This window comes from Amblyomma mixtum, chromosome 2 (assembly GCF_055824585.1).
Source record: "Amblyomma mixtum isolate Tamu chromosome 2, ASM5582458v1, whole genome shotgun sequence".
NCBI classification, from domain to species: Eukaryota; Metazoa; Arthropoda; class Arachnida; order Ixodida; family Ixodidae; genus Amblyomma; species Amblyomma mixtum.
The window spans coordinates 90,170,307-90,192,741 of NC_143013.1; the positions used below are offsets into that span (position 1 = coordinate 90,170,307).

The 22,435-nt window shown below is 47.1% G+C and overlaps 1 protein-coding gene across 10 annotated transcripts in view; it reads right to left on the reverse strand.

The window, feature by feature from the left end:
• Positions 1-2,814: 2,814 nt before the first annotated feature.
• The window catches only part of dsf (nuclear receptor dissatisfaction), a 183,791-nt gene continuing 164,170 nt past the window's right edge, over positions 2,815-22,435 (reverse strand). For 9 of the 10 annotated variants that reach the window (XM_089572169.1, XM_089572173.1, XM_089572178.1 and 6 more), the window contains 4 exons: positions 12,647-12,992; positions 10,288-10,597; positions 6,327-6,612; positions 2,815-3,623 (listed from right to left, as the gene is read on the reverse strand). In XM_089572169.1, the coding sequence (XP_089428295.1) occupies positions 3,373-3,623; positions 6,327-6,612; positions 10,288-10,597; positions 12,647-12,992 (1,193 nt within the window). In that variant the 3' untranslated portion in view covers positions 2,815-3,372. The remainder of the gene's footprint in view (positions 3,624-6,326; positions 6,613-10,287; positions 10,598-12,646; positions 12,993-22,435) is intronic. The other variant, XM_089572170.1, reaches the window with a different exon arrangement.

Consider the following 22,435-nt stretch of genomic DNA (forward strand, 5'->3'; position numbering starts at 1 on the left):
TACAAAAATTTACAGTTCGAAAACTACTGGCCTGTTGCAGCGCAAACATCATACAAAAGGCAGAAAATTGTGATCTACGTTCGCTGAGATGTGAGGATCGGCACTTGGTAGGATCCTCTGTAATTAATTATAAACTGCTGCTGGCTTCCAGCACAGTTTCTAAACAGGCTAGCCGAGCAACTGATATAGGGTGCCTCGACGCCGACCCGCACCTCCGGCGCTGGTCCATTGCCCTAAGCTGATCTAACAGGCTGCGCCACCTACTTGACGGAGAAGAAACCAACGATTCAGCGTTGTAAACGGGCGATTTGTGCGGCTGCTTTTGAAATATTTTTGCGTCTGCCTTTTGAAGTTCACCTTCAACCAATGCCTTTGCAATTGTGGTTGTGAACGAGAATGGTGACCACATCGTCTCGGCGACAATCAAAACGAAATCCTCTGAAACGGCAGAAGAGGCGGCTATAGCCCCCGCCCTAGCACATACCCAAGGGAGCATCATCCTCAACGATTCCAAAATGGGTATCAATAATTTCGCTAAAGGGCGAATTACAAACACCTCCCTTAGAATCCGTAACGCAACCAAATTCTCACCAAATTATTCCGAATTGATATGGGTCCCAGCCCATTCGGGGAATCCGGGGAACGAGGCAGCCCACAATAAAGCCCGAGGTTTCGTCGACCGGGCAGTGGATGAGTCTGGCTCCCTGAATTTCACGAAGGACTCAATGATCACATATCATGATCTCACCAATCATTTTAAATTAGAGAGGAGAATTTTCCCCCCTCCAGACAAAAGACTTACTAAAGAACAAGAGGTTACGTGGCGTCGTCTACAGACGAGATCGATACGCACCCCATCACTCCTCGCGCACATTTATCCAGATCTTTACAACCCAAACTGCAAACACTGTGGCCAACGTGCTTCCTACGATCACATCCTGTGGGACTGCAAAATAGAGCCACCTCCGGGTGATCTAGTTACAGCTCCTTCTCTCGAGCGGTGGGAGACCGTGCTGGCTAGCTCTGACCTCAGAACGCAAGTTTTGGCGGTGGAGTGGGCTGACAATATCGTCGAGGGCTATGTACTCTCGACCACTTAACGCGACCTCTTGCCAAGCTCTTCCCGGCGAATAAAATGTTTTACAATCAATGAAGTTCACGAGGACGACAATAGCTTCTCTTCGTAGAAAACGCCACGAAACCACCGCAGGAACCTTCAAAGCAACTGCGCAACACGCACGTCGACAAAGCCGGGTCATCGGTTGCTTCGTGCGGCATGTGGCTCAGGCATTTAGATAAGCTGCTCGACTGGTCTATCTAGAAACTGTACCATCAGCAAGAAATGAAACGCGAACACGACAACTGAACCATGGACTGCAAAATAAGCAGCTCTTAGCCAGGGGGAGCTGGATACTAGCTCCTGCTTCTTTAATTTCGAAGGCACGAAGACTGTTCTTTAGAAGTGCTATTCAACCCTGCTTGTATTTCTAATAGAGGAGCTAATACATTGCTGCTTTTGTCCTACCACCTCAGTTTTCTTGTTCGCGTTTCATTCGTTGCTGATAGTACTTACAGCCGACAGCGCTTTCACATTAATTACGGACAATGCATGGTCTTTTTCAAAGAACGCAGACAGTAATTTGCTGCTTTATGTGCGATGTTTGCTACCAAATAGGCCCGTAGGTTCTGCAGAGGAATTTTTCTCAAAGTCCAGCTGCCGAAAACTCAAGTCTTGTATACAAGCAGCAGTGGCGGGTAGTCTTGATTTCATTTCTCGGTTCACGTGGGCTGATGGAGGCGAGGAGGCGTGGTTTAAGAGTACTGTCTTTCGGAAAAATGTTTCATGGAAAAAAAAGTGCGACCTAACGTAAACCATGCAAACTGACTCGTGAAGTAGCATCAGCGCATAGCCTTGCGCAGCAGACGGAATCGCAACCCAGCGTCGCCAATAGACGAACTGAGGAACGGACAGTCCGAGCCATCTGGAAATATGTGTTTACAACGTTACCTCGCACCTCACCGCGACACCCGACTGGGACGCTACAGCTCCAGTGGAGGCAAGTGTTCCACGGCAGCATTCGTTTTTCAAGGGTGGCCACCTGGCCGATTCTCTGGCGTGCCAGGAAAAGGAATAATCTAGGATGTCACTTCGCACTACGCACGGAGCTGACACTAACTCCTGCAGGTGTCCTGCGAGGCCATGGGGTATTGGGATTCAGTGAATCTAGAAGTCCTCGTGCGCACAATTATATATGAAAGCCGCTCTTCGTGAACGGGCCAACACCTTCGCTGAAGTATCTTCGCCAACCGCGTCAACTCATCAAATGACCTAAAATTTCCCGTCGGGACCTCCGCAGCTTTATTGATGACCGTTGGCACCTATGCATCTAAACAACTTGCTCTTACATAAGATGTTCACTTGTAAATTTTTCATTTCTCCTTTTAGCCTTCGTGCTATCCTTCAGGTACGTCTTCCTTAACTGGATTAGTTTGTAGTCGTTGGATCAACGCTATGCTAAATAGGTCACGAGCAGAAAGCTCTAGTTGCAGTGGCGTCTCGTCAGCAGTAAGGTGCAGTCGTAACATTTAATGGACACTCCCGCCTATATCTGTTCACGTTAGTGTGCACATATGTTCATCACAAATGTGGGTGAAAACATAGAGCACGGTTTAAATGACTGCTATTTTGTCAATAAGGAACGTTACCCTCTAAAACAGCAGCGATTGCGAGATGGGGCCTCGAGAGGCGCTCGGTTATATTTGGACGCTTTTTTCTCGACGTCTCACAGTTCGCGAACAAGTGTAATGACCAGACACGGACCACTCATTCTTTATTTTGGCGCCGGTGATGCGCCACAGCTTCCGCGCGTCTGAGCGCGCAATCCGTTTCTTTTTTTTCGACCGTAAATGCCAGCAACTCTTCGCATTCATCCTGCGTCAGAATTACAGGCTGCCACGGCGGCGCACAACACTAAACGTGAAGCGGAGATAGTAAAACACGGAAACATATCGTCTTCATTGCTGTCACTGAAGATGCCGCCCTTATGTCCTCGTTAGCGTTGTCATTCACCCCACTAATATAATATGTGTTTTCATTGTCCTTTCTGTCCTCTTCGGGGAGAGGAGAAACCAGGAAGAGATTGGTTCTTCATGTTGACTTGTTTGCACTTCATGCAAATGGTGTTTTCTTTTTGGCGACAATCACCTGGTCATAATGCCTATGACTTGCGAGCTCTAGACCTTTATCGACAGGGCACGGATATGTTGGACATGCGACATGTTTGCCCTTTGAATGTCGCCGTGGTCGGAAGCACTCCTTCCTGTCGGCGCCACAACTAGCGGCACCTGTCAAGCTCTTCGAATTGTCAGGTTTCAGTCGACCTTCTCCATGTTGTACATGTCTCCGAGTATGCGCTCGATGGGGATGTTGCCAATGGTGTCCCGGAAGAAGAGCCGCTCCACGGTGGCGGCCGAGACGGCTCGGAGGCTAGGCAGCAGCAGCAAAAGGCGGCCGAATCGGGTCGGCTGGCGCGGGTGCTTGTGGCGGATGTAGTCTCCCAGCACGCACTGGGCCTGGTCCTGCAGCATCTCCACCGGGTGGACGTCGCACAGTCCGATCGTCTCTGCGCGGCGGAAAAGGGGAACTCACCGTTAAAGCTGCCTGCGTTTATAACAATTAGGTTTGGTTTGGTTTACGGGATTTAACGTCCCAAATCGACTGAGGCTATGAGAGACGCCGTAGTGAAGGGCTCCGGAAATTTCGTGCACTGACACCGCACAGTACACGGGCCTCTAGAATTTCGCCTCTATATTTTATAACAATTAGAGGTCATCTATTCTGAGAGAGAACCGTACCGAGGAACTCAGGAGGAGAACACTATTGAACAGGAAGTTGTTTATGAATGCCATTTTTCGCACGTAACAGTATGGCGAAATAACAATCTGTATATCCAAACATGCTCCCTCGGGACGCTTCGAGTTATGTGCTATTTATTTTCAAAAAAGCGCTCCATTGGTTTTCTATAAAAGTCGCAAATACTCAGTGAAAACCTAGGACGAACTTTAAAAGTAACATTTTGCTATGCATCAGACGATTGGACCATTATCCAAATCAATACATTCCCACATTGTCAGACATTCGAGTAGATTGCAATACATTCCCACAGACATTCCCATCGTAACAATATTTCACAGGTTCCTCACAATTAAAAGTGATGTCAAAGAATGCTGGACTTGCATTTAATGGAACTTAGAATCGCGAATAGTGGGATTCCAAAAGAACGGTGTTCTAACGCTCCCATACACCAAGCACATCGGTTTCGAAACCGTTGCCCCGCGTCTGTCAAAGCTGCCTAACCTTCTTGATAATACCATGCAAAATGTGCCGGCGGTTGCATGTATATTGAAACCCGGCTGCATGAGTGGGACAAAACTGGGATGACAGCTGAGTTTAAGCGCTACTAGTGGTGTCCAGTTCAGTGCTGCTGGATCCTATAAGCAGAGAGAAAAAAGTTGCAGAGCGTCGCCGATAGCTTAAGGCCCTGTTCATAGAGGGCGCTACCCTCTGTTAAGTTCCGCTGAATGGCAACTGGGAACCGCCGCCTATGGAAGCGAACTTTCGCGACTCGCGACTGTGCAGCAGCAGCAGTCAAAGAAACTTGTCTGCTAGGGAGGTTTGAAATCTTCTCAATATGGCGCACGTTGAGCCAATTAACAGAACAAAGTGCGAGTAAACATTTCCTCACAATAAAGACTCCTTTTAACATCATTCGTGGAACTTGCTCAGCTCTAGCATGCAACGGTATATTGAAAGGTCTCGCTTGACAAGATGACAAATCGTCTGGTTGCGGCGGCAGTATACTCAACGCTTTTCTGCCAAGCTACAAAGAACAGATAACTTATCTACATTATCCAACGGAGAGTATATCCTGAATGGTTTGCACCTTTTTGTTAATATGAGAACTGTTGTAAGCAGCCGGGACGCTTCCTGGCTGTCGCTATGCTAACTGGTTGCAAAGTCCAGGGTTACACATGCGAGGCGTACAACGCAAAACTCTAGCTCTTTAACACTGAGCTTATGTGCGCAGAGCTTACGTGCTTCTGCTGATCATGTAGCCTTAGTCACTGTACGTGGCGGAGGCACATTCGGGACACTGCACAAAAACGTAGGCAAATGTGGCAGTTGCTGCATAGGCAGGCAGACACTGTGACTTCATCGGCATGGCTATGCGCTAAGATTGTCTGCCCACATGTTTCCGATGACTGGAATCACACTAAGACATTGCTGTGTTGCCTAGGAGGCTGAAAATGGAGACAGCAGCGGACGTTCTAAAAAGTGGAGTAACTGAGGCACAAGTCCAGCCTTACTGGCCATTATGTGTCAAAGTCATCATCATCAAAATCTGAAGACTGGCAGCTGGTTCCATGAAGACCTCATGTCCGGGGTCGTTGTCCCGTCCTATTTATCCACGGTACAGATGTAATGCCTGTCGCAGGTGACAGCTTAGGTCTTTATGTTTTAATAATATTGATGTTCTGCACGCCTGACCTTTACGGAGTTTAAGAGAGAGATAAAGAGGGAGAGAGAAGGAAGGCAGCTAGAAGTATCTCTGACGAGGTTGCGCTGCCGTATCAATTTCTATCTGCACAGGTCTGGTTTAACGTTATCTCCCCTCTGTGCATTTTGCCGTGAGCCTGAATCGATCGATAATTTTTGGCTCCATTGTCGTCGTGTCACCTCTTTGAGAAGAACACTGCTGGAGTTGCCCTTACAGCATCTTGGTCTTAGTATGAGCTTGCTATCATTTGGCACCACCACGCTTGGGTTCAGCCACAGGTTTGTTTGTGACGCTGTTCAAAATTTCTTGCTGGAATCTTATCGACTACCCTGCTAGAGCTTACAGTATTTTCTTTTTTATGCTTTATTATATTTCGAATTAATCTCTCTTTTTTTTCTCTCCCTTTATCTCTCTCTCCAGTCCAAACTCCTACCTTTTTTCACTCCCTGCCCTCCTTGTGGTAGACTCCCCCGATGTTGCTCTCTCATATGCTTTTCTTTTGCCTTTACTATGTACAGGTGAATAGCAACCCTTACCTCCCGATTCTTGGCCGATCCCCCAGTGTGGGTATGTGCCATCCTTTCAAAGGCTAACAACAACAACAACATCAGCATGTCCCTGTTGTCTACCCTGCACTGGGGAGAGGAATGAGAGAGATTTTCAGGTTGCCGCGATCAATGTGCGCGCGAAAATATTCGCGAATGTAACTTTAAGCTGCCAAGCCAGATCTCATGCAGCGTTGAGTACAGAAGCAACGACTGCAGTCACCTGGTTTGAAGAGCACCACCGCCTTGAGGCAGCTGCATTCGGTGTCGTCCGGCGACAGCTGCCTCAGCCGGCGCATCACGTCTTGGATGTAGTGGAGCTCGGCCGCGTGTTGGGGAGACGGACCCCCGTCCAGGGCGTCCGCGGGCGACTGCTGCAGCCGCAGCGCGGTGGGCGGCGACGGAGCACCCTTGAGGCCAGGCAGCGAGGATACGATGTCCGCTGCCACCGACCACTGGGCCATGTAGAGGAGGAACAGGTCCTTCCACGACTCCTCCAGGAGGGTCACCTGCGCAGAGACATTCCGGCGGGCAAATGGTTGATTCGGAAGCATCATGAAGCGCACGGCGCGACAGCGCACTAAAAGGACAAAGAATACACAGCGCTTTGCCTCGTGTTGTTGTTGGTGGTCTTTGATGGAATGCCTCGTAGTTTTCGCCTTTCGCTGTCAGAGGCGGCACGATAACCATTTGTCTGTTTTTTTTCTGTGACGTGCAAATCCCCCTTAGGTGTGGTAGATAATGCGAATAGCGGAAAACACGTGGTCCGTTGGGGTACCTCAGCAAATTAAGAGAAAGAAAACGAAAAGCATAAAGGCTGGTGCGGAATTGAGAGCAAAATGATAGAATCTGTTCAAGAAAAGAACCACATGCAGGGCAATTGTCTGGAAGTTAGCAGCTATAGCAGCTCGACGCAATTGAACCAAGCCACCTTTTGAGCCTTGTCCCCACTGCCAGCTTGTAGCGTATTTCCCAGCACAAGAAGCATGCGTACGTTTTAAGATTAGACTTTTAAGATTAGATTAGCGATAGAATCAATATCAAAGGTAGCGATCAGGAGTAATAGAAACCATATTGTGCGCTATGCACAAAACATACATAAATAAAAAATAAAAAGAATCTGCAGAAAACAGCTAATGTTTTAGACTGCGCGAACACGTCCCCTGAAGCAAATTATACCTTCCATAATGGTTAATGCTATCGATAACTTTTCGTGGAATGTGCTGCACCTCAGAACAATGAGAAGTCATGCTGTGCAGCGAATATTGGAAATGTGCAGCACGCATTGTGCATTGTGCGTTGGGGCACTTGTTGGTGCAGCTGCGCACAGAGGGTGGTAGAAATGCCCGGCGCACGCGCCAGTTCGCGTGACTGCACATAGAGGGCTCCACGAGTCAATGCGCTCACGAAATCGGAGCCGATTTGCTCACTCATTCCCCTCCCCATCAAGTGCAAACATCTGACAATTCAAGAAAAGATGGCGTCACTATTGGCCAGTTTTGCAGTGACAGGTACGCCGGGTGTTTAGCGAGTACTTTTAAGAACTTTTAAAAATTGGACGCTTGAAACAGAAAGAGAATATTTTCAGGAATTTACTGTCTGCCGCGTCGGACATCAGTTTATTTGAAAACAAGCTTGATTTGGAGACAAAATAAATAAATTAATTCTTTAAATTCCTAAATAACAGTCTGGGGGGTTTGTGCAACTGGCATATTCGTAGCCACAGACAAGGCGGCGTCATATATCAGTCATTGAAAAGAGAAAAAAGTCAATCTCTAAAACAGTGTAGCGAGGAAATCTTTTTTTTTATTTTTTTTACATGAGGCACTGAGTGCATGAGGTGCACAGGAAGCTCACTGCAAGCGCAGCATCCGCTGGTGACGTGTGGAAATTACGTCGGCACCAAATACGAACTGCCTGCTCTTTTGTTACCATGAACCATCGCTCCAAACTGTCACGAGCTGTTTCGTAGCAAGTAAGCGAACATTTTAACCACACTAGAAGAACAAAAAACTGCATAAATGGACCAGGGAATGGAAAGAAGAACTCGTTATGACATAAATGACCGAAGCTAACAGTCACCGAACCAAAGGAGCATAGGGGATTTCTTTTTTTAATTGTGCAGTTTTTATCAATGGAAGATCGTTAAAAGTAGAAGAAAAACAGCCACGCACATGCCGCAGGTTGGATCCGAACCCATGAAGAATTTCGTGTCCGGTGCTCTAGCAACCACACCTGAGTTGTTATAGCGCCGTCCTAATTTCGGAGTAATTCGACCGTCCTAGTTTAGGACTTTTAGAAAGTGCTCGTTTAAGCACCTGGTAAATTAGACTTCACCCGTGCTCTATAGGTGGCGTCAGCACAGTGGAAGATATATCGTATGAACAATAACCGGCCATATTCCTTACATGTCCCACATGTGTTGAAGAAGTTCAGCATTGATAAGTCATCCACGAGCTGCTCGGGTGAGTGAAAGTTTAAGGTTGCTATTGTGTATACATAAATATTTTCGAGCTCACAGAAGGACATAAATTTATCCGCTTCTACTCGCTTTGTCCTCGCCATTGTCACTGTACTTGTCATCATAATACTCCTAGGCAGCGAGCGATCGTCTCGAACTATTCTTTTGCTTCCGTGCCGACTCTGCTTCTTCCGTAAGAACCAATGTTTATTGGTGACATTCTGTTAGGCGCGCCCACGCACGCAAGAAATTTTTGCTCATATTGCATCACCTGATGCACCGCAGGTGAAACTAATATATTTTAATATCTGATTTTGATTCTGACGAGGAAACCGCATCTCGTGTGGTCTTGTTCTTTGTCGTGATATTACTCGGGGCAAGGTGTAATCCTCTGTTTATTCCCTGCATCCCCATTTGAAACATATGACGTTTACTCATCTGGACCAATTCCATTTCTCCCTATTGATCTTCAGCGTGGCTTCTTCGTAGCAGAAAAGAGCACCAAATGTAATAGTTTTGGCTGGAAACTTTTAAGAAGAAAAATTGAATATGTGCGTTATTGCTTCAACCGGTTTCGTTTCTGAAGCCATCCCCCAAAGCTAGTGCCGATATCTTGCTTTCAGCGCTCTGATATCACGCCCGCGCTTTGTTTGCGTCACAGCTCACATGTTCATCCACGAAAAAATTCAGGGAGCACTTTGACTGTCTAAAGTGCGTAGAGGTGAAAGCGTTTTCCGCACCTTTCTGACTGCCTCTGTGGCACTGGTGACGTCACGACTGGATGACGTCACTTGTATGTAATGACTCATCACCAAGTAATGACGAATTCTTCATTAAGGCTAATTAATTATTAATTACGAAATACTGATTAACTACTAATTAATAACGCTTAAGCTTCGCCTTTAGGAGTGGAACGCGACAGCGTGTTGTAGCGCTGCCGGGGAGCCCACGGAACGCCACCACCCGTTCGGCGCGGTGCCTTGCCCTTTGAACGCAACGCTTTTTGAGGAAGGGAAATGGCACAGTAATTCTCTGTCATCTCGGCGGTGGACACCTGGAGAGGCTACGGCCGCTTATCTGCTTTTTCAGCCATCATCCATTTCGGCGGACGCGGTTGTTGCGACGCGCGTCTTTTCTCTCTCTCTCTCTCTTTCCTCTTATCTTTCAACTCTCTTCTAGCTGCACGTGGCAGGGGTGGTGGCTTGGCTTGAGCCAGTCGGCAGACCGTGCAGTTTCCTTTTCATCCTTCCCTCAGTCGCAACAACAACGGTTGACACCTGAACCGCGCCGTACAGGAAGGGAGAAAGTGGGAGAGAAAGAAGAAAGAGGGGCCGTAATGAAGATAATGAAAATCGTATTTGAGGAAAGAAAATTACGCAGTAATTTCTCGCATATCTAGGTGGACGCCCGCCAAATGCGTGACACCTCTTCTGACAAGCTTCTGCTGACAACCTTCTGTCGACAACGATGAGGCATAAAAGCTTTCGCATTCTTGTGGTAGACTCCCCCGGTGTTCCTCTCCCGTGTGCTTTCCTTTTGCCTTTACTACGTACAGGTGAATACCAACCTTTACCACCCGATTCTTGGCCGATCCCCCAGAGTGGGTATGTGCCATTCTGTCGTAGGCTACAACAACAACAACAACATTATATGCTTGGTTAGAATATGAACGACGAAACCTGACGCCAGGATACAGCGGGAATCAGCCCAGAAGCGTACAAACCTGATCGCCCTTGGACAGAGTCTGGAAGGTGGGCAAGCACTTCACCCAGCGGATGACCATGAAGAGCAGCCTGGCCGTGACCTCCTGCACGGAGCCTCCGCCGGTGCTGCCCCAGAGACACGACTGCGCACTCCCGGACGCCTGCAGCCGCTGCCGCAGAGTGGCCTCCTCCAGCGACCCGAACGGGTGCGGGCTGGACGACAGCAGCGAGAAGGCCGACAGACCGCCCTCGGCGCCGAGTTTGGCCGACAGGCCGGACGGTGGGCCGAAAGCGTTGTTCCCTCCGCCGCCACCACTGCCCTGTCCCATCCTGCGCAGGTTCGACATTGTGCTTCAGAGTGTTTTACCCGTGGTAGCTGTTTGCATACGCGTTCACCGGAAGTGCGTGGCAAGGCGTCACACCACGCCAGCGTGCGCTGACGCAGGTGTTTTGAGTTTTGTAGAGCCGCCGAAATTAATGCGTGGCAGTCCTGCCGTAGAAAAACAGACAATGGTGGAAACAAAGCAGGAGTCACACATCACGTGAGGATAACTTCATGGCCAGCTATTTAGGGCGCGGCGTTGCGCAGGTTGTCGGCAGCAATCCGTCACCTTCGCACCCTGTTCATGAGAACTATGTTCACTCGGTTGATATTTACCCACTCGCATACTACTACATATTTTTTGGGCCTTGAGGCAATACTGAATGCTTAATGACAAGAGAAGCGTTTTGTTTTAGTGTACCCTGAGGGTTATAGTTTATGGGGGTTTAACGTCCCAAAGCGACTCAGGCTATGAGGGATGAAATAGTGAAAGGCTCCGGATAATTTCGACCACCTGCGGTTCTTCAATTTTCACTGATATCGAACAGTACGTGGGCCTCTTGAATTTCGCCTCCTTCGAAATTCGACCACCGCGGCCAGGATTGAACAAGCGTCTTTTGGGTCAGCAGCCGAGCGCCATGACCACCATCGTGGTGGCGTATCCAGAGGGTGACTAGTGGCTACTGCTGCGCGCGCAATAAATGAGCCAGTGGCTGGCACCAAAATGGAAACTACAAGGAATGTTTACTACATTCGAATCAGTATGGAAGCACAGATTTTCGCTACGTAGAAGATGACGATGAGTGGGCAATGCCGCTGGAGGTAGTGCTCGCGCTACCACAGGCAGCTGAACAGACAGCGGACGATTTTGTACGCGGTTGGTACTCATCGGTTCACTGCTTACGCACTAAAATATCTTGTACGACCTTTACTGCCATATCAGCAGGCATTGTGTTGAATACAAGACTAGACAACTATAATTATAACGCGTTCGAAGTTCATAACCATGGCAGCACACGTCGGGCAACCCTGCGCTGTATCTCATAATCCATGTTCCGCAGCACGCTGTACAAAGCCAGGACAGAGCTCTCAGTAAAATTTTGCAGGAGTTACCTTGCGAGAAGGGGCTGAGTAGCCAGCGCAGTACGCTGGTTGCAACTATACCCGCGACTGATGTCGTTGGTATCTTACTCAGAGGCATCGCTGTTGTCGAAGTCATAAGAATTAGAAATAACGAACCGTGCTTTTTCCCGGCGAATTTGACCTCCAATTTCAAGACGTTAGTCAAGCAAACCATCGCCACATGCCGGGCTGCCAGCGTCATGAGCCTCCAGGACATGAACGTTTGAGTGCAGTGGGGCCGTGCGGGGGCCCAAGGACCGACGTGTCCAAAACTCCCTTGTTCAAATAAAGTTTTCATCATCATCATCAGTCATACTGCTAAAACGCGGTCACATTTTATTGAGAGAGAAACAGGTATACACTGACAGCAGCTCACTCCGGGAAGAGGCAGCGATAGGCTATTTTGCCACCGGTTTGATTTCTTGTCTTCCTTTTATTGTGTTAGAAGGACCGTAGACAATATAAGAGGATAGACACGTATCACTAACTGCGTCGTAACAATGCTTTCAAAAAAGGTCGCTGCAAACTAAATGCAAAAAAAGTTTTGCATCTTCAGTGAAAAATCATGTTCCATTTCCACTTTTGAGCATTTTGAAACTTGTATAACGCCTTTTTTAATTTACTTGTGTCCTGTTGAATATCTCTTGCTAACTATTGTATAATGTTTCTCTTCAATCGTTGTTTTGTTCTAACGCTTTCTGAATTTATGCGTATGCTGCCCCACTCACATAATGCTCTTATGTAAAATGAGCCTGCTGAGTAACTTGAATAAATAAATAAATAAATAAATAAATAAATAAATAAATAAGCCACGAGCCCCCAGTTATGAAAGACACCCATATGACACTGTATAGTTCTGTCCAAGGAACATACGTCAGGAAGCATTACAAGATTGCTTCATAGGGAAGAGGCAAACAAAAGGCACTGGCGCTCACCTCACGCTGTTCCATATTATCTCCTGGGAGCGTTCCGCGTTCAGTAGCATCTGCAGGAGTCCCGCGGAGCCGATGAGTCCGTCCTTGGGGAAGAGCGGCGAAGAAGGCGGCCCGCCGTCGTTCGGCGAAGAGGACAGTGCAGCCGCCATGGCAGCCGCCGAGGGATCGAAGTGTCCTGACATGGGTGGCTGGGGCGGCGGCTTTCCCGGTGGCGGGAAGGACAGTCCGGACAGGAGGAGTCCACCGGCTGTCGGGTGCGGCGCCTTGGGCCCGTGCGTGCCCTGGTCGCCGGGGCCCCCGGCCTCCTTGAGCTTGGGCTTCCTGGGCCCACGCTCGTGTTGCACTGCTGAAGAGAAGGGTGGCGCGCCAGCGGTGAGCCGACCGGTGGCCTCCTTCTCAGCGTTATGGTTGGAGTTGGGAGAACCATTGTGCAATTCGAAAACGCTACTACCTCCAATAGGAATGAAAGTAAGCTTCTCGCCAGATATGATTGCGGATGAAGTCGCTAAACATGAAATCGTGGGGTCGGAATACGGCCGCGGAGGCCCGGCTTCGATGCAGGTGAAATGGAAAAGGCCCCGTGTAGTGTGCGATGTTGAAGCTATAGGATTCCAGCAGGTCGAAAATAATTCGTAGCCCTTTCCTTTACGGCGCCTATTTCTCTGTCAGCCCCCACTCGCTTCATCATCCCTGACTTCATGCCATGCTGAAGCGGTGTGCGGCAATTATACTTTGTTTTCTTCACACAGTATTTTTTTCTACTAAATTTCCTGCTTCTTTTGACATCAGAGTTCCATAACGACTAGAGTGGAGTGATTATGGTTTTGGAAGTGGGTGAAATTGGCATGCAAGACTTAAACCAACCCTATACTATCTGGCGTACGAAATATGGCAGAAAGTTTAGTGAAAGTATGTGCTTTGTCAGCATGAGGTACCCACAGCAAACGAAAGTAGATTCATCGGAAAGGGAGTGGCTCCCGCTTTAACGGGATAGTATGGGTATCATCTTTATTCAAATAAAAAATCCTTCGCAGGTGGGCCCCTAAGTCCAGCGCGTGCCCGACTGGCCTCCATCTGGCGCGCACAGAGGCTCCAAGGAGCCTCTGTGCTCTTTGCCGGTGTCCCCGTCACCTGAAGATACCCAGGGTTCATGATAGCTGGATGCTGTCGCCTATTTTTATCTCGGAATAAATTTTTGGCGCGAATATTTGCTTCGTTCGTATGGCGCCAGCGATCAACTGACTGTAGATCTGCTGCAAGAAGACGGGGGTATACTGTGTCGTCCGTTTTCTTGTCTTTTGTGCTCGTCTTTGTTCGCGCTGTTTATTCAAGATTCAAGAGAAAGATAGATGTCACGAGCCGCCTCCTAAATACCGAAATGTACGGGAGAGTCCCCACCCGCACGCCGGGCATATTCCGACAGGAACCACGGAACAGTGACCGGGCAGCTCGAAGCCTTGACGGCGGCGCCACGCAAACGTGGAGAATAATATGGACCTCGGAGGACCTTGGAGAATAAATATAATAACTGGACACGCCGCTGTGGCTCAGTGGTTATGGTGTTGGGCTGCTGACTCGAAATAGGCAGGTTCGATCCCGGCGGCGGCAGTCGCATTTATATGGAGGCGAAATGCTAAAGGACCTTGTGCAGCGTGATGTCAGTGCGCGTTAGATAACAACAGGTGGGCGAAATTATCCCTAGCCCTCCACTACGACGTCCCTCATAGCCTGAGTAACTTTGTGACGCTAACCGCCGTAAAAGCACAAACCATCGAGAACATATTAGATCGTTTGGAATAATTTTGAGCCTGGAGTATTTTTAGCATAGGGATGGCGTAACTATATTACAGAAAGGACTACACGAGACGACAAGCACATAGAGGTACCATTGTAGTCGCGTCGTCCCTTCTGTAATATAGTCAGCGCACCCACATGATAAGACGTTCTACCAATTAGTCCCTTTTAAAGCTTTGCTGATGCAATATTTCATTCGTTCAGCAAATTGAATCGGAGGATATTTGATTCGTTATTTCAAAATAACGAATATTTTCATACCCCTAGCCATTATGCAAGAACCAGAAACTGAAGCTCTGTCTGTGCTAAGCTGAAGATGATGAAGCCTTAGATGCATCGAACTGACTGAACATTGGGTGCCGAAAGCTGATTTACTATGAAAGCAGCCTTGGTAGTTCTGCCGCTTGTGCTGGCTTAGTTTCCAGTCTCGTTGGAAGGGAGAGCACATCTGCTGGGCCTCTATTGCGTAAGACGAAACTCACTACGTGCACGACGTGTCAACATGCGTTAGCCGTCGCTCGCAACAGATCCCCGACTACGCAGGCACGTTTCTATGCGCGCCACTTGAAAGATCGCGGAATCCCGCCCTTTCGACGAGCGCATAAGCCCGCGGGAGTGATGTCAGGGCACGCTCTTGGCTCGCGTCCCACTCAAGGCGCGCGGGATTGACGACGGGAAGCGAGCGCGGTCTGTTTGACCTGGACTTAGCGCGAAATCTCACCGTTCACCCGCGAGCGACGTTCGAGACTCTGCAGCGCTGACTCGGCCCTCAGCGAAAGCACACGGGAACCATGGCAACGCGGCTTGCCGGAGGAGGGGAAAGACGTCTTCACATCGCAAATCCTCGTTGGAGTCTTGGATCGCAGCGCCTTGTTAAGCCTAGGCAGCGGCAGCGCGCATATAGTAACTTTCATCCCGAAGGTTGTTGTACTGTGCAGGTTCTGAAACCCTATACAGGCGACCAAATGTGCTTGAGAGTACGTCACGAAGAGGAAACAAGAAATAAGATACTCCTCTGGTTTGGTTTGGCTTGGTTTGGTTTTGGGGGTTTAACGTCCCAAAGCGGCTATGAGAGACGGCGTAGTGAAGGGCTCCGGAAATTTCGACCACCTGGTGGTAGAACCTGGGGTTCTTTAACGTTAAAGAACCTGGGGTTTTTTAACGTGCACTGACATCACACAGTACACGGGCCTCCAGAATTTCGCCTCCATCGAAATTCGACCGCCGCGGCCGGCATCGAACCCGTGTCTTTGGGGTAAGCAGCCGAGGATCATAACCACTGAGCCACCGCGGCGGCTAAGATACTCCTCCAGTAACCTACACTGCCGCCGCTGTTATTTCTTCCATTGACATTCACTTAACCTGCTGCTTACCTCGGAGATACTAACGAAAAGTACAGGTTCGTGGGCATTTCCGAATTGATCTTTTTGTTACAAAAGGCAGAAGCTTCTTCGTTACCTTCACAGTAATAGGAATAATTGTGATTTCTCCACTGACCTGTACTATGTGTGTGTAGATACACGAGCAACGGAAAAGTGCCACCGTTACGAAGCTCGGTAAATTGAAAGCCTCGAACTCGAAAACTGTGTTTAGGCCGCTAAACGATTAATAAAAAAAATAATAACAAGCATAAGATTGTTTCGAGATTCAACATGAAAGAGCGCAGTATTGTAGGCAAAAACTAAAACGGCTTTCTTCATTTAAATGTAGTGCACCAAGTTCGCATATGAAATTGTTGGCAGGTAGTCATATTGTGAAGTAATGCATACGTAGCTAACAAAAACAGTACCATTTAAAGAATCAACCTTTACTGGAGTGCAAACGAGGCTCAGAGTAACAACTGTTTCGACATTTTGTTTCCTTCTTTTGTAAAAGACGCCACTGTGAATCATTTCAAAAACCGTTTTTTTCCTCATATGCGTTCTACACAGTTGTTCTCGGCTGATCAGAACACTTTATCTGATTCGTCTCCAGGCTGCTAGAGACCACTGTGCTGTTATCGACCGCTAACGTCTGGTTAGACGGTAAATGTAATATTACCTTTAATACTTGGGGATTTGTTGAGCAATGCAGAGACAACAGCTTTTAAACCGCTAGTGTATACTCGCAACTAGAAGCCGTATGGGTCACTCCTACGATAAGCAAAACAAAAGTTGGAAATTCTAGGAAATTTGAAATGCTCAAAGCTAAAAATAATCGCACTGCAACGAATTGAAGATTATGAGCGTTGTGCCTCAGGCATTTTGGTGTTCATAAAAGCATATCGATCAGCCTGCTTTCGCCGGCTCATGTATAAAAAATGTAGTACGCACAGTGCTACAAAACGAAATCATAGCTGTGCAAAAACCTCTACCTGTGCGAAGACTCTTGGCATATGTAATGATCAGCAGTAACATACTTCGAAAATCACCAACCTTTAAAGAGTTTCTTTTATTAATTGATTCATGCTTTAATGCTTCCAATAGGCGAAAATATGCAGTTATTTATATTTATCGCAAGGTTATAGACAGCGGTGCCCCTCTTACTCCACTTAAGTAACCATCTATGAAATATTTCATTTACAGCCTACCACCAAACAAGGGCATTTTAATTCGGCAAAAATCAGACGCGCCTTCTTCATGGAGGGCACAAATGACACACACTGCTCAGTGCGGGGAAGGGGGGCAGAGGTATTGGGTTTAATACCATCTGAAATCCTTGCCAAGGCTTCATACTCAGTACTAGTGAATGCGAAGATGACATATCCACGAACGGACCAAAGAAAACAACCATGCATGCCTAAAGCTATACACTCTAAACACAGTAACCTACAAAGTAACTTTTGGACGTGAGTAACTTTTGTCACAAAGGTTACAATTGATGTTTTTTGATGTTTTCATTACGTTTTCTTTATTTTTGTGGAGCCCAAAGGTTACAACGGCCAGAAGTCAACCGTTTCAAAGGTTACGATGAAAAAATTGCCAAGTAACCTTTGCGCAGTTAACTTTTGGTCAGCACGGTAACCTATATGCGTCGTCAAGCCAGGAGATATACACATATAGAGGACGTATGCTGCTTTATGTGCGGGAATGTGCTGTTCGGATGCAATGGGGCTGCGGTTTCGACCGCAAGGGAGATGCTTTAATATGCCGGAGACATCAACGTAAGCTATCGCATGAGCCCGATACTGCTGTTTCGGGTCGCAGCCACATTGAATCGCGTCTTATCAGATATCTGTCTTCACATTTACCAAAGAAGGCTGCGAATGCAATGCAAATGCAGTATTTTGTGGCTGAATATATATGAGAACACATCTTGAATGTTCGATTCCTATCGATGAGCTTTGCAAAGAAACCCAACGTGCTACTTCTCTAAGCATGGTCTCTACCGATTTTATTGCGCGAATAAACGTTAATAAACAAATATTTCAAATTACATGTAATTTCTCGATGACTCTCATAGAGCTTATTTCTCATCTTTCTCGAACCGATACGCGATAACAACAGTCGCAATTAATAGTAAAAAAGCAGAGATATGGAAGGGCAGCACCTGGGAAGGCGACAGCGGACGTAACCGCATTTGCAGGCCGCCGAGTGCGCGATTCGACTTCTCTTCATGTGGCTCTCTACATACGCCTCCATTGTATCATTTCAGGTGGCAAATATATATCACAAATCAAAACGTAATGCTCCCACAGTACGAACGGCGGCGCCTATAAGAAACGAGTAATTGGCAAAGAACTGCTCAAAACATGGCATGACGGCCGCTCCAGTATGCGTGAGACGCGCATGCGCAGACGGCCGGCGCTTCACCCAATGAAAAGCAGCGCTTCTGTTTCAAAACGCTTGGCATCGTTGAACGCCGGCAGGCACGCCGGCAAGTCTGGACGGCGGGAAGGCTCGGACGTTGCAGCGTTGCGGAGGCTGCTTTGTTCTTGGAACCGAGAGTTGGAACCGTTCGTGAACCACGCCGTCTTTTGATGGCGTTTCTGCAGTGGTTTGTTTGGAGTAATGTCGCTAAGCAGCACGGACCTGTGGGGTACGCTGCGCGGCAGCTGCAACGAACCTCAATGTGACTGTAGACGCTACGTCGTTGTGTGCTCGACAGACAGCTCCGCGCCCAGCGCTATTCGTTGCGACTACTGCAATCACGTTCCAGGGGTTCATGGAAGAATAACGGACCTGGGTGAGTGTCCTTTTTTTTAAGATATGCACAGTAAGGACCTGCGAAGTCATTTATTTCATGCTTGTCAAAGTGCGTATTTTCTTTGTTTGCCAAAGCAGCTTCATTTCTGAGCCTCGTTGAGTCCACTTCGAAGCGAGACCTGGTTCAGTAGTTTGAGTGCCTCATTCACCTATTGCGCGGGGTTTCGTGCCTATAAGTTTGGTTATCCAGAGTATTGGTTTTAGACTATTGTTGCCGTATGTCATTTGGGGTCATTAGGTGCGATAATACGGGGGCAATCCAGCGCTAATTCTTGATCGTTTGCATGCGTGTGCGCTCGTTTTTTTTTTTTTTTGCATACGTACAAGATAGCACGCTTAAAACGCACGGCGGTACTTTTTTAATTAAGGATGCGATTTGGGCGAGTTGGCTGTGGTTTGACCAATGGCCATCCCGTGTAGAATTGCGGAAGCAACAGCGCAGCAATCGCAGCAGCGGCGCTGCGATCAGTTAGGCACTGCGATGTTCTTTGTATACCATGTTTCACTCTGGTGAGAATATCAGCCATGTTTTAAGTATGAATGGTTGCTCACTGGCTCTAATTTAACATTCCACAGATCCCACTGCCTGAAGAGTTGCAAGTGACTGCACCTCATATATATACCTGTGCTGAATGTTTACGCTGGAAGTAGTAATGAAGTGATCTCCATCAGGAACGGCAACCTAGAGCGTGCCCTCATCTTCTGCCTGTGACATATTACATAAAAAACCTCAACTATCCACCGGCATTTTCCGCCAAACTCATCCTGCTGTAGAAGATTGCCCTGCCAGACACTTCAGTGCCACGTGGACTACTGACGAACCGACTTAAGAGCTTGTTCATGCTCTTAAAAAAGAATAATTTGTTCTAATTTTCTGGAAAGATATGTGTTTCAACTGTTCACTTTCTGATATGTTTAAGTATATTTTCTACAGCTAAATTGAGCAAGTTTTTTTTTAACTGCAGTATACAAGTTGATGTACTTATGCGAGTGTTGTCAGGTTTATAGCACTGTTAATGTTACAAGTTATTGGTCACGTCATTGTGCATCTTTGTTAATGAAGTGACTGGAGGAGTCACAAAGGGATTTTGTTTATATAATCTAGGCAAGTTGTGCTGAATTTGCTGATGTTACGTACCTCTGAAAGCTGTTAGGTACATGTATATATGTGGTTGCTGTTTAGCCAAGATGTTTAGATCGATTGATTGTTGTTTACGTTTGTATGCGGCCGCATGTTTTAAAAGAACTCGTGTTATCTGCACTGCTTGGACCACCTTTCTTGATCTCTAATTGTATAGTCATTTTAATCTTGTGATAATTAGAAGTCTGATTGTGTGATTAGAAGTGTGATAATTAAGATATGTGAACAAAATATTGCCTTCTCTGATATTTTTGCCGTTTATATTTTGTGTCTGTTGTATCCCTTACACAATGACAAGTTGACTTGGCACTTGGTCTTGAATAATAGAGTTTTTATTTTGTTCTTTTTGGTATTAGAATTACAATGCCTATTTTTTAATTTCCATTACAATACGAGTGATATGCTGTAGCCAAGCTCTACTCGAAGCGAGACTTCATCTGAGCATGCTTAATTGAGTTGCTTGTTCAACGTGTTTCTGTTTGGCATGCCAACAGTAATGCTGTAATATGGGCCCATATTTCAGTGCCTTGCATGCCCATTTATTGTGATATATTTGTTTGCAAAAAGTTTGCAAAATTGGTTCCTTGAACATACCTGCATCTGTTACATTCCTTAGTTTTTTTTTAAATGTAGACAATATTTGGGAAGTTTTGTTGTTTTGTGTTTCCTGTAGTCTTGAAGATGTTGGAGTCAATGAAAAATTTGCCTATCATATGCTGGTGATTGTCATTTTTCTCCTTTTCTAAACCATTCTCTTCTTTGGCCAATTTTTGTTCTGTTCAAAGTGAAATCCAGCAGAGCTCTGTATTTCATCACCTTCAGCAAGTTGCAACGACATTTTTGCCATTTTTAGGCCAGCCATTGTGGCGCACAAAGGTTACACATTTTGGAGCACGTAACCTATGGCTAACTCAATGAAGGATACCTTTGTAAAGGTTACAGCGCTAAAAAATTTACGTAACCTATGCGTAAAAAGAAGTAACCTTTACCATTTGTAACTTTCACAAAGGTTAAAAGTGGAAAGGTTACATTGTGTAACTTTTAAATTATAGGTATACTTCAATGTGAAAATGTGCACCTTTACAAAGGTTACCTAAAGGTTACCGTGTTTAGAGTGTACTCACGAAACGCGAAAGCGCCGAACATGCTTGTTTGTTTTTCCAGAGCCGCAACTGTCATGGCGCCCGACACGTAAAGCAAGCTGACGCAGCTTCTGGACCCAAATTGTCTCAAAATAACTGAGCCTTCCATTCCTGAGAAAAACTGCCGTGCAATTGAAGGCGTATACCATTTCGACAAAGTGCTGAGGCAAACGGGGAAGGAAGCGACGGAGTGGGGAGCTAGGGATGTGGGAGAGAAGGATATCTGCTCAGAACGCCGAGGTTAGATGGGATTGGTAAGGAGCCGGTGTATTGCAGACAAGGACTCGGAGAGCAAGAGGTGCAGTGACGAAGAGTGGAGGGAAAGTCTGGCGAGACACGACGAGAGAGGAGAGGGCAGGCGAAGACGACGGCGACAGCAGAGTGAAAAAGCGAGCTTTCCGCCCGCACGTTGTTTGACTTGGACTCAAGCGAGGCGAGCGCCGGCGGTGACGAGGCTTCTCGCCTCGGCGAGGCCAGGAAACCATGGCAACGGCACTTAGCGCTCCCGAAGCCGCGCCGCGACCCGGAGCGCGAAGCCCTCGGTGCTCGTTGTCGACGACGCTTGTGTCAACAGGGACGGTGCTGGGCGAGTTCGGAAGGCTTTAGCGCGCTATCGCGACGCCAAGAAGGGACGCGAAAAGGCTGTGGGGAGAAAGGGAAAGGAGGAAAGGGGAGACAGGGGAGGCGAGAGGAAAGCATCGCGCTCGAAAGCGAGGCGCATGGTGCGTGCCACTGGCGCGTTCAAGCCTGCGTTGGCGGACTAAAAGTGTCGTCGGAAAAGGATGTCCTTGCACACAGTAGGCATGCACTCAAAACAGGGGAGATCAGGCGAGTACTACGTGGAACAACAAGATTTGGAAATAGTTTTTCGGGAGTTCGAAGGCGCCTTATAAATTGCGCTTATTAAAACTGCAAAATATGGAGCGTGCAAGCTCGAACATTGTAAAGTTCTTTCGTGAGTTAGAAACATGCCACGCTCAATAGTGATGTGCATAGCGAACTTTAAACTAGAAGCCTTACCGTATACGGTGTACCTTTGAAGAAAATCGCCGCACTCTTATTCTGGTAACCCTTACCTGAGGCGTAAAGCTTCAGCTTTGTGCAGCATTATTCTTGGAAAGTACATTGTACCTGAGACCTTTTTACGTGTTTCAGTGCAATTTTCTTTTTGACCGTCAGGTGTGGTTAACTTAGAGGTTACCTTGCAACCTTCACTTTTATCATCTGCCCTGTACCATACGCAGCATTCTTGGACAAAAATTCTGGATATTGGAATATTTGAAGGTGCTCTGTAGAAATATAGAAGGTAATGGTTCATTCTTCCGATGCGTACAAAAATATTTCTTTAAAAGATGTTTCCTTCACTCACATCGAGCAGTTAGACTCTCACAGAAAACAAATAGGGTGTTTTTGACGATGGCAAAACTTCAATGGCAAAATATGCAAGCCTGCCGAGGATACATTTGCATATATATTGACTTTTATAGTGTTTACAAGACATGAAAAATAACGTTCATAAACAATTTTC